The sequence below is a fragment of the Chelonia mydas genome, chromosome 18 (assembly GCF_015237465.2).
Source record: "Chelonia mydas isolate rCheMyd1 chromosome 18, rCheMyd1.pri.v2, whole genome shotgun sequence".
In the NCBI taxonomy this organism is placed as follows: domain Eukaryota; kingdom Metazoa; phylum Chordata; order Testudines; family Cheloniidae; genus Chelonia; species Chelonia mydas.
This window is the reverse complement of record NC_051258.2, coordinates 177,940-195,936: the sequence shown is the minus strand read 5'-3', so window position 1 is coordinate 195,936 and position 17,997 is coordinate 177,940. Positions and strand designations below refer to the sequence as shown.

At 44.8% G+C, this 17,997-nt stretch overlaps 1 protein-coding gene across 1 annotated transcript in view; it reads left to right on the top strand.

Moving 5' to 3' along the window:
* Nucleotides 1-17,997, top strand: part of EIF4G3 (eukaryotic translation initiation factor 4 gamma 3) — a 382,496-nt gene that overhangs the window by 348,018 nt on the left and 16,481 nt on the right. The window contains 2 exon segments of the mRNA XM_043531915.1: nucleotides 196-294; nucleotides 6,653-6,799. Of these exon segments, the coding sequence (XP_043387850.1) occupies nucleotides 196-294; nucleotides 6,653-6,799 (246 nt within the window).

Here is a 17,997-nt window from a genome sequence, read left to right as displayed (position 1 = left end):
ACATTTACCTGTAAAAGGCAGGATATTATATATAACTTCTCCAGCACAGGCTTTCTGGAAGTTTTCACATCTTGGCTAGGCATATTTTTGGATGGCTAAATGATTATTTATTGCTCTTTATGCAGCACCATTCCAGCCTGTTTAAGCTCCTGTACTTTTCAGATTTAAAAATGAACAAATTGCTTTGTGTTTTAGAGCCATAAGAAAGTAGGAGCCTTATGGAGGGAGGCTGGCCTCAGTTGGAAGGACTACTTACCTGAAGGGGAGGATATACATACCTTTCTCATGGAGCATGTGAGTTGAAAGCAAGTTTCTTCTAGAGAAGAGCGCTGTGAGATATATTTGTAGGATACATTTGGCCCATTGGTTTGTATTTTATTTTTACTTTGAGTCCTAGTTGTTCATTTCAATTCCATCCCTAAATATTGTCAAAATGGAACATGAAGATGAACTACTCCAGTCATTCAGATTAGGTTTAGGCAGTACATTTGGTGGAAGACACCAAAGGAACACTTGAAAGTGATGTGGGTGATTAAAATAATGGCACTCTTCCCTTGAGTCAGTACTGAACCAGTGGCCCAGCATGATTTTAGGGAGCACTGTGCTACTGGAAATGCAACGTAAAACCAAGATCTGAGAACTAATGATCATTATAGATTCTGTGTCACATTTTGCAAAAATAGTGTATTAGCCTTAGCTTCCTGATAGGGCTGTCAATTAATCACAGTTAACTCACACAATTAACTCAAAAAAATTAATCACGATTTAAAAAATTAATCCCAGTTTTAATCACACTGTTAAACAATAGAATACCAATTGAAATTTATTACATATTTGTGGATGTTTTTCTACATTTTGAAATATATTGATTTTAATTACAACACAGAATATGAAGTATACAGTGATCACTTTATATTATCATTTTTATTACAAATATTGGCACTATAAAAATGATAAAAAATAGTATTTTTCAAATCAGCTTATACAAATACTGTAGTACAATCACTATCATGAAAGTTCAACTTACAAATGTAGATTTTTGTTGTTGTTACATAACTGCATTCAAAAACAATGTAAAACTTTAGAGCCTGCAAGTCCACTCAGTCCTACTTCTTGTTCAACCAGTTGCTAAGGCATGGTCTACAGTACGCAGTTATTTCGGAATTAGCCGAGTTACTTCGAAATAAAACTGATTCCTTCCACACAACCAAACCAGTTTTTTCGATTTAAAGGGCTCTTTAATCCGATTTCTGTGCTCCACCTCGGCAAGTGGAGTAGCGCTAAAATAGAGATTGCAGTTCTGGGTTACAGGTACTGTGGACGCAATTCGACGTTATTGGACTCGGGGAGCTATCCCAGAATGCTCCCTTGTGACCGCTCTGGACAACACTTTCAACTCCGATGCACTAGCCAGGTAGGCAGTAAAAGCCCCAGGAACTTTTGAATTTCCTGTTTGGTCACCATCAGCACAGGTGACCATCACAAGAGACCATGCAGTCCCGGATTCGCAGACAAGCTCCAGCATGGTCCGAACGGGAGGTACTGGATATCATTGCATGCTGGGGAGACGAATCTGGTATGGCAGAACTACGTTCCAAAAAAAGAAACGCAAATACGTACGCTGAAGTCTCCAGGGCCATGACGGAAAGAGGCTACTCCAGGGACACAGAGCAGTGTCATACAAAAATCAAGGCGCTCAAGCAAGCGTACCAAAAAGCCAGGGAGGCGAACAGCGCTCTGGGTCACAGCCCCATACATGCTGCTTCTGCCATGAGCTGCATGCAGTTATGTGGGGTGATGTCACCACTACCCCACCACTGTCCATGGACAGCTGCAAGGGAGGAGTAGCACGGAGCGAGGAGGATGAGTTTTTGGAGGACGAGGAGGACAGTGCACAGGCGGCAAGTATGGAATCCGTTTTCCCCCCTAGCCAAGAACTATTCTTAACACTGGAGCCAATAGCCTCCCCCCACTCCCAAGGCATGCTCCCGGACGATGACCCTGGAGAAGGCACTTCTGGTGAGTCAGAGCTTGATCAGAGCCACACTGTGGGGGGTGGGGGGAAATCCAGCCGCACTGGGCTGTTCGTATTTAGTTTAAAGGGCTCATAGCCTCATCGGAGTCACGCAGTGGGGGGTGGGGAGGATGTTGTGTGAAGCGATCATCCCAGAGAGCCTCCTTTTATATGGCAAACCCACAAGGCATAGCTTGCTATGGGAAAGGGGTCCCGGCAGTTTGAAAGCATTGAAATGAATATGGAAGAAGCAGAACCCCACGTGCCCCTAGGGCGTACCATGGCTGCCTGCAAGCTGAATTCTGTTGCCTGGCCGCATGTGATGGCTTACTCACACCAAAGTGGTAGGCACTTCAGTATAAGAGGCAAAATGTGACCTTGTACAAAAAGAACATGTACTATGAATTGCCTGTTTCACTGAGAAAGCGTGTCCCCTTTGTTGTCTAAAATGTATCTTTTAAAATACTACCCTCCCTTTTTCTCCTTCCGCAGCAGGTGCAAATGTTTCAACGCGGCCTCTATCTACTCCATCCCAGAGGCTGGTCCAGATTAGAAGGCAGAAAAAACAAACTCGGAACGATATGTTTGCCGAGCTCATGCAGTCGTCTCGCACTGATAGGGCCCAGCTCAACGCGTGGAGGCAAACAATTGCGGAGATGCGTAAAGCGTTACATGAATACGAAGAGAGAAGGGACGTGGGCAATGAGAGCAGGCAGGATGCAATAGTCAAGCTCATGGGGGAGCAAACTGACATGCTCCTCTGTATGGTGGATCTATGCAGGAAAGGCAGCAAGACCACAGACTGCCGCTGCAGCCCCTGTATAACCACCCTTTCTCCTCCCCAAGTTCCATAGCCTCCTCACCCAGACGCCCAAGAACGTGGCGGGGAGGGGGAGGAGGCTACGGGGACCCACACAGTCAACCCCAGAGGATTGCACAAGCAGCAGAAAGCTGGCATATCCTAAATTTTGATTTGGTTTCTGAACTTGTCCTTCCCTCCTCCTCCACCCCCCTAACCCAATGCCCCCCTCCCCCGTCTAGCTTCTGATTTCTCTCAGTGTTTTTTGCAACAAATAATAAAGAACAATTTTTAAACAATTGTGACTTTATTTCCTTTCATATATATAGGGGGCGGGTAACTTTAAGAGAAACAAACACTACTGTCACACCGTACCCTGGCCAGTCATGAAACTGGCTTTCAAAGCTTCTCTGATGTGCAGCGCACCCTGCTGATCTCTTCTAATCTCCCTGTTGTCCGGCTGTGCAAAACTGGCCGCCAGGCGAATTACCTCAACCTCTCACCCTGCCAAAAATATCTCCCCCTTACTCTCACATATATTGTGGAGCACACAACAAGCAGCAATTACAATTGGAATATTGGTTGTGCTGAGATCTAACCAAGTCAGTAAACTGCGCCAGCGCACTTTCAAACGTCCAAAAGCACATTCTAACACCATTCTGCACTTGCTCAGCCTATAGTTGAACTGCTCCTTACTACTGTCCAGGGTGCCTGTGTACCGCTTCATAAGCCATGGCATTAAGAGGTAGGCTGGGTCCCTGAGGGTAACTATAGGGATTTCAACATCCCCAACAGTAATTTTCTGGTCTGGGAAGTAAGTTACTTCCTGCAGCTGTTCAAACAGACCAGAGTTCCTGAAGATGCAAGCGTCATGCACCTTTCCCGGCCAACCCACGTTGATGTCAGTGAAATGTCCCTTGTGATCCACCAGTGCTTGCAGAACCATGGAAAAATACCCATTGCAATTTATGTACTGGCCGCCCTGGTGTTCCGGGGCCAAGATAGGGATGTGCGTTCCGTCTATGGCCCCGCTGCAGTTAGGGAACCCCAGCGCATTAAAGCCATCCACAATAGTCTACACATTTCCCAGAGTCACTACGCTTGATAGCAGCTGGTCAATGATTGCGTTGGCTACTTGCAGCACAGCAGCCCCCACTCCAAACTGATTCCCGACTGACTTGGGTTTTGCAAGCTTCCACAGGGGTATGGCCACTCGCTTCTCAACTGTGAGGGCTGCTCTCATTTTGGTGTCTTTGTGCTTCAGGGCAGGGGAAAGCAAGTCACTAAGTTCTATGAAAGTGGCCCTACCCATACGAAAGTTTCTCAGCCACTGGGAATCATCGCATACCTGCAACACTGTGCGGTCCCACCAGTCTGTACTTGTTTCCCAGGCCCAGAATCGGCGTTCCATGGCATGAACCTGGCCCAACACCACCATGATCTCCCAATCGCCACATGCCATGCTTCTAGGAACATCTGTGTCCATGTCCTCATCACTATCGTAATCGCACTGTCGTCGCTTCCTCACCTGGTTCTGCAGGTACTGCACATACTGCTGGATAATGCGCGAGGTATTTACAATGGTCAAAACTGCAGCAGAGATCTGAGCGGGCTCCATGGCTATGGTACCTGCACAGGTAATCCTGGAAAAAGGGCGCAAAACGTAGGAGAGCAGAGTTGCAGTGGAAGAGGTGCTGTTCGGTTCACGATAGCCCAAAAAAGGCGGGAAATGGTTGTCTTCTATAGCTTTCATGGAGGCTGGAGCCCAGGACAGACAACATGGAGAAGCTCGGAAGCACGGCAATAGCAGGAGAGCAGAGTTGGCAGCGGAAGCTGTGCTGCTTGGTTCATGATGGCTGAGCAGAGTTGGCAGAGGAAGAGAGAGTAGATAGTAGAGATTACATAGGAAGATGAGAGGAAATAAGTAGTGGATTCATAGTAGCAGGAGAGCAGCGGTGCACTGTCTGCTGAAAGCGGTATGGCGTCTGCATGCCAAAAAGGCGCAAAACGATTGTTTGCCGTAGCTTTCACGAAGGGAGGTGCAACTGACGACACACACCCAGAAACACCCACGAGAATGTTTTTGCCCCATCATGCTCTGGGAGCTTAACCCAGCATTCCAATGGGCGGCAGAAACTGCGGGAACTGTAGGATAGCTACCCACAGTGCACCGCTCTGACATTCGATGCTAGCCTTGGTACTGTGGACGCTCTCCGCTGAATTCACGCGCTTTAGTGGGGACACAGAAGACTGAATGTATAAAATCGCTTCTGAAAATTCGAATAGAATAATTTTGAAATAATTTCGTACTGTAGATGTACTCTAAGACAAACAAGTTTGTTTACATTTACGGGTGATAATGCTGCCCGCTTCTTATTTACAGTGTCACCTGACAGTGAGAACAGGGGGTCACATAGCACTTTTGTAGCCGGCATTGCAAGATATTTACTGTCGGATATGCTAAACATTCATATGCCCCTTCATGCTTCAGACACCATTCCAGAGGACATGCTTCTACGCTGACAATGCTCGTTACAAAAATTATGCATTAATTAAATTTGTGACCTAACTCCTTGAGGGGAGAATTGTATGTCTCCTGTTCTGTTTTACCCGCATTCTGCCATATACTTCAGTCTCGGATGATGATCGTTTTAAGATTTGACAAAACGCAAAGAAGGTACCAATGTGAGATTTCTAAAGATAGCTACAGCACTTGACCCAAGGTTTAAAAACCTGAAGTGCCTTCCAAAATCTGAGAGGGACAAGGTGTGATGCATGCTTTCAGAAGTCTTAAAAGAGCAATACTCCGACGGAGAAACTACAGAACCCGAACCACCAAAAAAGAAAATCAACCTTCTGCTGGTGGCACCTGCCTCAGATGATGAAAATGAACATGCGTCAGTCCGCACTGCTTTGGATCGTTATCGAGCAGAACCCGTCACATGGAATGGTGGTCGAAGTATGAAGGGACATATGAATCTTTACCGCATCTGGCACGTAAATATCTTGCAACACCGGCTAAAAGAGTGCCGTGCAAACGCCTGTTCTCACTTTCAGGTGACATAAACAAGAAGTGGGCAACATTATCTCCTGCAAATGTAAACAAACTTGTTTGAGCAGTTGGCTGAACAAGAAGTAGGATTGAGTGGACTTGTAGGCTCTGAAGTTTTGCATTGTTTTATTTTTGAAAGCAGTTATTTTTTGTACATAATTCTACATTTGTAAGTTCAACTTTCATGATAAAGGGATTGCACTACAGTACGTGTATCAGATGAATTGAAAAATACTATTTCTTTTGGTTTTTACAGTGCAAATATTTGTAATCAAAAATAAATATAAAGTGAGCACTTACACTTTGTTTTCTGTGTTGTAATTGAAATCAGTATATTTGAAAATGTAGAAAACATCCAAAATATTTAAATAAATGGTATTCTATTATTGTTTAACAGTGCGATTAATTGCTGTTAATTTTTTTAATCACTTGACAGCCCTACTTCATGACCAAATTCCAGATCTGGTATTTGCATTCTGGCTCCCTGTAGTTTCAATTAGACAAGGTATATGTTTTCATTTCATGGGTTAAAGTGTAGTGGAGCGTTGCACTGTGCCACTTTTTTCCTCAAAGGTGGCTGCATTTCCTTGCTGGATGAAGTGATCCCTCAGTATAGATTGTACGTCAGTGTGTTGTTTGTAAATTGCTCTGATTCTTTGAAATGAAAGGTAGGACATACGTCATTACAATGATAAAACAGAATAAAGTGTTGCTTGTTCTTTTTCCTTAGTATGATTCAGTGTAGAAAAGCATATTTAATCGTTTCTCATAACTTCTAATGTTGCAGAAGTTGGACTTCACAGTGTCTGACTGTTCCAGTTCCTCAGAAGCACTTTCAGAGGAAGAACTCTCTGCTGACGAACTGAACAAACAGCTAGAAAAACTCATTATTGAGGACAAGGCGAATGATGAACAAATCTTTGATTGGGTAGAGGTATAAAGACTGTTTTCACTGTACCTGTGCATTAACCATCTTTATAAACATTTTCCCAGCCAACAGGATCACCTCTATCTTTTGCCACCTCTTTGTTTTGCCCCCTGCACTGCTCACCCCAGTCTGATATTGGCTCTCCAGGAATAATATAGCCAAGTGCTAGCCACTAGATCTAGTCACTGTCACAGAATAACTCCTCTGTTGCTGCATGGCTTCCAGTTATGGTTAGATGTTGATAGATGTTAAGGGTTAATATAATGAAGGGGTAAAATAATTAATTTACTATATTTATTTAAAGTTTTTACCTTGTTTCCTGTTTGTTGTTTTGTTCGGTTTTTAATTGCTTTATTTTTTGGAGGTTTTTGTAAAAACTCTAACTTTTAAAACAAAGAGAGAGAAAGCAGAAGTGAGGAGAGGCAGGGGAAGGAAGGTGAAGAGCAACCTAGGAAGGTAGGGAGACCTGAGCCAAGAGAGATTTGCTAGCAACCCAGCATGTGCATACCTTATTAAACTCTCTGGGGCTTAACAGTGAGGGGTTAAGGGAGTTTCCTAGCTTGTGGCTATTTGTCATGTTAGGTTGTGATTTATACAAAGGACACCTTGCTTACCTACCAGATTAATGGTCGGGGTCATCAGTGTAGTCAGGTGGTAATAGATGTTTGGCTGTGTGTGTGTGTTCCCTCTGTGTGATGCCCCAGCCCTGTGCAAACAGCTGACTCTGCAGACCTCAAGCAAACTGGCCAATGACCACAAAATCCATTAAGGAACGAAGACATCCAGCCAGGTTTATTGTCGACGAAGCACAGTACTAGTATCCTGCAGACTCTACTGGACCACTAATACATGTATGTCCGTAACAGTGCACCAGCTCAGTAAATGGTGGGACTTTCTGTTCCTCCCTAGGTCAAACAAAAATACTCCCTCAGAGATACATCTTTATACCCTGATACAAACAAGTTAGTACTGTCCCTCTGACATAGTTACTACCCCTAACTTGGCTAGTTATCATCCATCACCTTATATATGTTGGTTTGATCAAAACATTTCTGTTACGTACTGTCATCCTGACCTTATCTTTTAGGAGGGGTCAGTGTGTTCCTGTTATCCTTGGGGAATGTTTTTGTTCCATCCTCGATATCGGAATGTTCTGGTACTACTTGATATCGAGATGTGTTTGTGTGAGTACTCTGTGACTAGCAATTCTTTGGAATGTGTATTTTTGCAATATCAGTCTTGTTCTTGCCAGATTTTGTCAGCGGGTCCTGCCTCATACCAGGCCTCTCTTTCAAGGGCTTATGTCTCAGGCTCTCTTCCTACTACACCAGTCTCCAGGGAACCAAGCAGAAGTGTTCATAACCACCACCAATTCATCTCTGGAAAAGGCGTATAGTATTCGTACAGCTGACCACTTTGCATTCTTCAGTTCACAAAGATTATTAAATTTCCATAAAGCATCCACCCTATGGCCTGACATCTTAAGGACTTTCCCAATATACGCTTTGGAACAGTAAGATTCAGTACAGTTACAGCAGAAAATGGCCATTTCAATTTTATCTCCATTCTAAGCACAGGAGAGCAAGATATAAATATTGTTGTAAAATCAGCATTTGCCTAGAGATAAAGAATATAATTTGCAGGAAGAAAAGGTTAACTTCTTTAAAGTTCTCTTATTTTTTTGTCTGGATCCTTATTCTGAAGGCTAACCCATTATCTGATAATGGCCTGTTCAAATGTATAATTTTGTGAAAACATGTTTTCAATTATCAATGACATTTTAAACCTGGTATGCTATAACAGTTTATTTTCCAAGTATGGGGTGAAATTGGTTGGTTTTCTTCCTGACATTATCTGTGCCCCATTATGAGATTATGTGGCTTCCCATGCAACAGTGGAATTCTTTGCAAACAGTTACCCACTGGTGATGCATGTGTGTGCTCCGCTCTGTTCCAGTATTTTAGAACCAAGAGTATAAAAGCCTGCACCCACCCACTGTCTCTTCTCTAACTCTGGGCACATCCTTTAAACCAGATTTTAACCTCTATGTCTGAAATGATGCTAAACCAGATTTGTCCTATTGGTATAATAGGCATCATGGAAACTTGGTGGAGTGACGATAATCAGTGAGACCCAGTGATAGCAGGGAACAAAATATAGAGAAATGACAGAGTAGGTCATGCTGGTGCGGGAGTGGCACTATATGTGAAAGAAAGCAAGAGTCAAATATAGTAAAAAAATGAATCAAACTGTCCCATAGAATCTTTATGGCTAGAAATACCATGTTTGTATAATAAGAGTATACCAGTAGGAATATACTACCGACCACCTGACCAGGATGGTGATGGTGAACTGCTCAAGGAGATTAGAGATGCTGCAAAGGCAGAAAATGCAATAATAATGGGGGATTTCAGCTATCCTCATATTGACTGGATATATGTCACCTCAGGACGGAAGGCAGAAATAAAATTTCTAGACATCATAAATGACTACCTCTTGCAGCAGCTTGCCCTGGAACCCAGAAGGGGAGAGGCAATTCTTGATTTGGTCCAAAATGAAGCACAAGATCTGGTCCAACAGGTAAAGATAGCTGAATCGCTCAGTAAAAGCAATCACAATATAGATTTAACATCCTTGTAGGGGGAAATATGCCGAAGAAAACCACATCAGTAGTGTTTAATTTCAAATAGGGGAACTACACAAAAATGAGGAAACTAGTTAAATGGAAATTAAAAGGAACAGTCAGAAGAGTGTAATGCCTGCAAATTGCAAGGAGAGACTATTGAAAAAACACCATGACAGAGGCTCAAACTAAAGGTATACTCCCCTCCCCTGAATTCTACCATGGCTAAACAGCCAAGTAAAAGAGGTGGCTAGAGGCAAAAAGGCATCCTTTAAAAACTGGAAGTCAAATCCTAGTGAGGAAAATCGAAAGGAGCATGAACTCTGGCAGTCAAGTGTAAAAAGTATGATAAGACAGGTGGAGAAAGAACTTGAAGAGCAACTAACTTAGGATACATAAATGAACAGCAAAATAATTAGTAAATTAGAAGCAGGAAACCTGCCAAACAGTCAGTGGGGGGCCACTGGATGATCAAGGTGCTAAAGGAGCACTCAAGACAAAGCCATTGCGGAGAAGCTAAATGAATTCTTAGCATTGGTCTTCACTGCAGAGGTTGTGAGGGAGATCTCTACAGGTGAGCCATTCTTTTTAGGTGACAGATCTGAGGAGCTGTCCCTGATTTGAGGTGTCAGTAGAGGAGTTTTTGAAACAAAATGATACATTAAATTTAAAATTGATACATTATTGATATAAGTCACCAGGACCAGATAGTATTCACCTAAGAGTTCTGAAGGAATTCAAATGTGAAATTGCAGAACTACTAATTATGGTATGTAACCTATTGCTTAAATCAGCCTCTGTTCCAGATGACTAGAGGGTAGCTAACGTAACACGTGTTCTTTAAAAAGGTTCCAGAGCCAATGTTGGCAATTACAGGCCGGTAAGTTCACTTCAGTACCAGGCAAATAGGTTGAAACTAAAAACAAAATTATCAGACACAGAGATGAACATAATATGTTGGGGAAGAGTCAACACAGCTTTTGTAAAGGGAAATCATGTCTCACCAATCTGCTAGAATTCTTTGAGCATGTAGGCAAGGATGATCCAGTTAATAAGGTGTAATTAGACTTTCAGAAAGCCTTTGACAAAGTGAGCAGTCTTGGGATAAGAGGGAAGGTCTACTCATAGATCAGTAACTGGTTAAAAGAAAGAAAACAAAGAGTAGGAATAAATGGTCAGTTTTCACAATGGAAAGAGGTAAATAGCGGGATTCCCCAAAGATCTGTACTTGAACCTGTGCTTTTCAACATATTCATAAATGATCTGGAAAAAGGAGTAAACAGTGAGGTGGAAAAATATTTAGATGACATAAAATTACTCAAGATAGTTATGCCTAAGGCTGACTGCGAAGAGTTGCAAAGGGATCTCACCAAACTGGGTGACAAATGAAATTCAAAATAATGCACACTGGAAAATGTAATCCCAATTACATATACAAAGTGATGGGGTCTAAAGCAGCTTTTACCACTCAAGAAAGAGATCTTGGAGTCGTCATAGGTAGTTCTCTGAAAACACCTGCTCATTGTATAGAGACAGTTAAAAAAACTAATAGAATGTTAGGAACCATTGGGAAAGGGATAAATAATAAAGCAGAAAATATCATAATGCCATTATATAAATCCATGGTATGCCCACACCTTGAATACTGGATGCAGTTCTGGTCACCCCATCTCAAAAAAGATATATTAGAATTGGAAAAGGTGCAGAGAAGGGCAACAAAAATTATCAGGGGTATGAAACAGCTTCCATATGAGGAGAAATTAAAAGGTTTACGATGATTCAGCTAAGGGGTATATGATAGAGATGTATAAAATCGTGAATGGCGTGGAGAAAGTGAATGGGGAAGTGATATTTACCCCTTCACATAACACAAGAACTAGGGGTTCTTCTTTGAGTGCTTGCTCGTGTCCATTCCAGCGTAAGTGTGTATTCACCCCAAGCACTGCCGCTGGAAAGTTTTCCCTTCAGTGGTATCTGTCTGGTTGGCTCTGGGTCCTCCTGACGTCGCGCCTTCATAGCACCAGTATATAGGGCCCTGCTGACCCACTATCCCCTCAGTTCCTTCTTACCATCTGTGTTGGTCACTGAAATGTCAACTTGTCCTTGTGTTCTTTGCAAGTACGCCTCTCAGTGGACTTTTTCAATTTCTTGTATATAGTTATTCACTAGTGGTTAATTTTCGGTTCTAATTTTTAGTATTTCGGTTAGAGAACTTCGCTTAGTGAGGTTAACCCCTCCCCAGCATCAGGGCATGCCTCAGTCCCTGGGGTTTAAGCAGTAAGCGCCATGCCACAAGCCGATGCCTTGCAGTGATCCCCATTATAGCTGCCTTAAGTGTTTGGGGGAGTCCCACATGCAAGGGCACTGTAGAATTTTTAAAGGGTTCAGGCCCCGCACCCAGAAAGACAGGGATAAGAGACTGAAATTCTTCCTCATGGAGGCAGCACTCCATCCCCCCTCAGAGCCAAGCTACATCGACTCAGCTCTGAGCTCTTCTACCTTGGTGAGAAATGCTCTGGCTTCTCCGATGAAAAGGCAGCGTAGTTTGGCCTCTCCGGCACCAAGAAAGGACTCCTCTTCAGTCCTGGGACTCTCGGAACTGTCAGTCACCTCTGGTGCAGAGGAAGTCTGCTCCTCCATGGGACTCTTGGCACCGCTCTCCATCAAGGGTGCCAAGAAAGAAGCAAAAGAAGACGGACTGGAGGCACTCCCCAACCCCAAGGTCCAGTTGCAGAGAGCCAGGTAGAGTGAGACACCATGCCACGCCACTCAGAAGTCAGCTGCCTGCATGGCACCATTGACTCTGGCCCCAGATCTGTTGAGTCTGGCACTGTTGGACTCTCCACCAAGAGGGAGCCACCGGAGTACAGCCCTGGCACTACCATCCACGCCAGAGGCGTTTGAGACAGCGAGGGAGTTGCTATCACTCCCAGTACCGCCATCTCCCACTGTTCGGGAACTGTCATTGCTGGCACCAGAGGCAAGGGCAACCATGGCACCGAAGCCCCAAGTGCCATCAAAAGGGAAGCCTGCCATGATGGCACAGCACTAGTCTCCCCATTCCAGGTACCACTCTCCAGCCCCGGTTGGTTCCGTTCTGCCTTGGTCACCAAGAAGCAACTTACTGAGTCAGACTTGAAGGCAGAGTCTTACACCTCCTGCAGGAGCTGACATCTCTCCAATCGGCTCTACCCAGCAACTGACAAGAGCCAGGGTATCCTGCCAATGGCCTGGCCACCAGTACAGTGGCAAATGCCTATGCAATGGCCTTTTTGAACTCCCAGGGCATTTCCACTAGTCCAAGGATCGCAGTCCAGGAGAGCATATTCCATTGTATTGGAGTGTAGAGCACCCCCAACACCTCCTGTGGTGCAGGAATCATCTACTGGTATCAAGTACAGTACTGAGCCCTCAGTAACAGCACTGTGAGATCCTTCTGGTGCAGAAGGAGAAGAACAGTGCTCCATGCCTGTGCAGACTTCTTTTTCTTCCTAGCCTGATGAGGCAGTGGCAGGAACATCTATAGCAAACATGCTAAACTTGCGAAAAAAACACAGAAATTGGGCTCGTTTTTGGCTTAATTGGCTTGTGTGTTGCTTGTTGGCTAGGTTTTTGCTTGTAGCTTGTTGCTTGTTTGGCTTGAAGCTTGTTGCTTTCTGTAGCTTGTTGCTTCATTTTTTTTGATCGGCTTCCAGCAAGGGAGGACAAGCAGGGGCAAGGGGGGGAGAGAGTCAGGGGTGCACAGCAGGCCCACCACAGTCCCAGACTGCACACCAGTGGCTTGTTTGGCCACTACTTCAGATGCACATAGTCACATAGAATGTTGGGGTTCTTAGGAATTGGCTTGTTTTGGCCTTATTTTGAAATGAGATTAGCTTAATTTTTGACTTATTCTGAAAGTCAGGCTGCTTATTTACTGCGTGAAAGTTGGCAACTGTGATCTATCACCCCCGCTCAGGATGACTACAGAGCATACCAGAAGCTTCTCAGGAGAGTAACTCAGAACCTGGCGATTCAGGCAGAGGATATTTCAGAGTCCTCCCATGCCCTGGTGGATATCCTGGCACCATCTGGTCCATCGCAAGTGGCTTTGCTCCTTAACGATGCCATTTTGGACCCTCTGGCAGAATCTAGCATCTCTGCAACCTACAGCGAAGAAGATGGAGAAGAAGTACTTTGTCCCTTCCAAGGGATTTGAATTCTTATATACCCAGCCTCCTCCGGGTTCACTAGTGGTTACAGCGGTGAACGAACAGGAGCACACAGGTAGCAAGGACCAACTCCAGAGGCCAAGGATGCCAAAAAGTTAGCTCTTTTTGGCAGGAGGGTGTACACTTTATGACTTTAATTATTGGGGTTCGATGTCTAAGTTCAGGCAGCTGTTGCCACAGGAATCCAGAGCCGAATTCTTGGTGTTGGTTGAAGAAGAAAGAGCGGTGGCAAAAGCGTCACTTCAGGTGGCTTTGGACGCAGTGGACTCCATAGCATGAACCATGGTTTTGGCTGTGATTATGAGGAAGAGCTCATGGCAGCAGTCCTCAGGCCTTCCCTGAGAGGTGCAGCAAACAGTGCAGGACCTCCCCTTTGAGGGCCTCGTCACTCTTTTTGGAGCAGACAGACTTTAAATTACATAGCCGGAAAGGTTCTAGGGCCATCCTAAAATCCCTAGGTCTACACACACTTGTTCCATCTAGGAAGCATTTTTAGCCCCAACCGTTGCCACGTTTCTACCCACCTTAGTCTAGGCAGCACTAAAGTAAGAGCTGGGATAGAAGCTATAAGAGGAAGCCTCCTCCCCAGTCCTCATCTGCCCATGGTTTTTTAAGGTCAGGCTGGGATGATTTAGTTGGGGATTGGTCCTGCTTCGAGCAGGGTATTGGACTAGAGGGCCTCCTGAGGTCCCTTCCAACCCTGATATTCTATGATTCTATGTGCCTGGCCCCACCAAACAATTATCAGGGTCTAATAGGCCTTTTGAGGTCACGCTTAAGGATGGTGTACCAGGACACTGTCTGGATCCATCTTCCCCAACTTTTGAGGACAGGTTATCCCACTTCTATCGGCCAAGGGCCCACATTACCTTAGATCGCTGGGTCCTACACACTATAGGACTGAAATACACGATTCAGTTCAGTTGTTCCCGTCCTTCCCTCCCTCCCTCCCCGTCACTCTTCAGGGACCTTTCTCACAAGCAACTTCTAGCCCAAGAAGTGTGGATGCTCCTGGAGGTGGGAGAAGTAGAGGAGTTTCCTACAGAGCTAAGGGGCAGGGGGTTCTACTCTTGCTATTTCCTAATCCCAAAGGCCAGCGGTAGTCTCAGACCCATCCTAGACCTGTGAAACATCAATAGATTTATGAAGAAGCTGAAGTTCCGCAAGGTCTCCTTGGCCTCCCCATTATTCCTTCTCTGGATCCAGGGGACTGGTATGCCGCCCTCAACTTAAAGGACACTTATTTTCACAAAAAGAAAAGGAGTACTAGTGGCACCTTAGAGACTAACCAGTTTATTTGAGCATAAGCTTTCATGAGCTACAGCTCACTTCATCGGATGCATTCAGTGGAAAATACAGTGAGGAGATTTATATACACACAAAAAGAAAAGGAGTATTAGTGGCACCTTAGAGACTAACCAATTTATTTGAGCATAAGCTTTCGTGAGCTACAGCTCAGTCTCTAAGGTGCCACAAGTACTCCTTTTCTTTTTGCAAATACAGACTAACACGGCTGCTACTCTGAAACCTATATACACACAGAACATGAAAAAACGGGTGTTATCATACACATTGTAAGGAGAGTGATCACTTAGGATGAGCTATTACCAGCAGGAGAGCGGGGCGGGGCGGGTGGGAGAAAACCTTTTGTAGTGATAATCAAGGTGGGCCATTGCCAGCAGTTAACAGGAACGTCTGAGGAGCAGTGGGGGGTTGGGGGGGAATAAACATGGGGAAATAGTTTTACTTTGCATAATGACCCATCCACTCCCAGTCTCTATTCAAGCCTAAGTTAATTGTATCCAGTTTGCAATTAATTCCAATTCAGCAGTCTCTCATTGGAGTCTGTTTTTGAAGTCTTTTTGTTCTAATATTGTGACCTTTAGGTCTGTAATCGAGTGACCAGAGAGATTGAAGTGTTCTCCAACTGGTTTATGAGTGTTATAATTCTTGACATCTGATTTGTGTCCATTTATTCTTTTACATAGAGACTGTCCAGTTTGACCAATGTACATGGCAGAGGGGCATTGCTGGCACATGATGGCATATATCACATTGGTAGATGTGCAGGTGAACGAGCCTCTGATAGTGTGGCAGATGTGATTAGGCCCTATGATGGTGTCCCCTGAATAGATATGTGGACACAGTTGGCAACGGGCTTTGTTGCAAGGATAGGTCGCTGGATTAGTGGTTCTGTTGTGTGGTATGTTGTTGCTGGTGAGTATTTGCTTCAGGTTGGGGGGCTGTCTGTAGGCAAGGACTGGCCTGTCTCCCAAGATTTGTGAGAGTGATGGGTCATCCTTCAGGATAGGTTGTAGATCCTTGATGATGCGTTGGAGAGGTTTTAGTTGGGGGCTGAAGGTGATGGCTAGTGGCGTTCTGTTATTATCTTTTTTGGGTCTGTCCTGTAGTAGGTGACTTCTGGGTACTCTTCTGGCTCTGTCAGTTTGTTTCTTCACTTCAGCAGGTGGGTATTGTACTTGTAAGAATACTTGATAGAGATCTTGTAGGTGTTTGTCTCTGTCTGAGGGGTTGGATCAAATGCGGTTGTATCGTAGAGCTTGGCTGTAGACGATGGATCGTGTGGTGTGGTCTGGGTGAAAGCTGGAGGCATGTAGGTAGGAATAGCGGTCAGTAGGTTTCCGGTATAGGGTGGTGTTTATGTGACCATCGCTTATTAGCACCGTAGTGTCCAGGAAGTGGATCTCTTGTGTGGACTGGTCCAGGCTGAGGTTGATGGTGGGATGGAAATTGTTGAAATCATGGTGGAATTCCTCAAGGGCTTCTTTTCCATGGGTCCAGATGGTGAAGATGTCATCAATATAGCGCAAGTAGAGTAGGAGCATTAGGGGACGAGAGCTGAGGAAGCGTTGTTCTAAGTCAGCCATAAAAATGTTGGCATACTATGGGGCCATGCGGGTACCCATAGCAGTGCCGCTGATTTGAAATAGTCCCCAAATGTGAAATAGTTATGGGTGAGGACAAACCCCTCAGACAGAGACACCTTCACCTTCAGCCCCCAACTGAAACCTCTCCAACACATCATCAAGGATCTACAACCTATCCTGAAGGATGACCCATCACTCTCACAAATCTTGGGAGACAGGCCAGTCCTTGCCTACAGACAGCCCCCCAACCTGAAGCAAATACTCACCAGCAACCACACAACAGAACCACTAACGCAGGAACCTATCCTTGCAACAAAGCCCATTGCCAACTGTGTCCACATATTTATTCAGGGGACACCATCCTGCTGGTAATAGCTCATCTTAAGTGATCACTCTCCTTACAGTGTGTATGATAACACCCATTTTTTCATGTTCTGTGTGTATATAAATCTCCTCACTGTATTTTCCACTGAATGCATCCGACGATGTGAGCTGTAGCTCACGAAAGCTTATGCTCAAATAAATTGGTTAGTCTCTAAGGTGCCACAAGTCCTCCTGTTCTTTTTGCAAATACAGACTAACAAGGCTGCTACTCTGAAACTTATTTTCACTTTTCAGTCTTTCAAGGTCACAGAAGATTTCCTCTGATTCATTGTGAATCGGGTACACTACCGGTTTACTATGCTCCCATTCGGCCTGTCAGCAGCCCTTCAGGTTTTCACGAAGTGCATGGCAATCATTGCGGCCTTCTGGAGGAACCAAAGTACTCAGATTTACCCTTACCTCAATGACTGGCTGATTAAAGGTAGGACCAAGGCCCAGGTGGAGGCAAATGTTAATACTGTCAACCTTCAAGAAGATAGGTCCGTTGATAAACATGCAGAAATTGACACTCTCACCAGTTCAAAGAATAGAATTTATAGGGGTAGTCCTTGGCTCAGTCCAGGCCAGAGCCTTCTGGAGACCGGGTTCCAGGCCCTAGGCACGACCATAGAAAGCCTTAGAAACCACCCCATCCACCATGGCAAGAAACTGCGTAAAACTCCTGGGGCACATGGCCTCGTGCACTTACGTGGTGCAGCATACAAGATTACGATCTAGACCTCTCCAGACTTGGCTAGCATCAGTGTACCGGCAGGGCTAGAACTGCTTGGTCATGGTTCTCACACTTCCCCCTTTGTTAATCACCACTCTCCTTTGGTGGTTGGACCCGAGGACAGTATTTGTAGGTGTCCCATTCTTGAGACCACATCTATCAATGTCTTTTGTCACTGATGCATCTGGGCTGGCTTGGGGGGCGCAGCTAGGTATACTCAGAACTCGGGGCCTCTGATCCCAGGTAGAGCTCTCGCTACACATCAACACGGGGGAACTCAGCGTGGTGTGCCTTGCCTGCCAAACATTCCAGCCCCACCTGCAAGGCAAATGTATGTCAGTACTTACAGACAACACGACAGCGATGTTCTGTATAAACAAACCGGG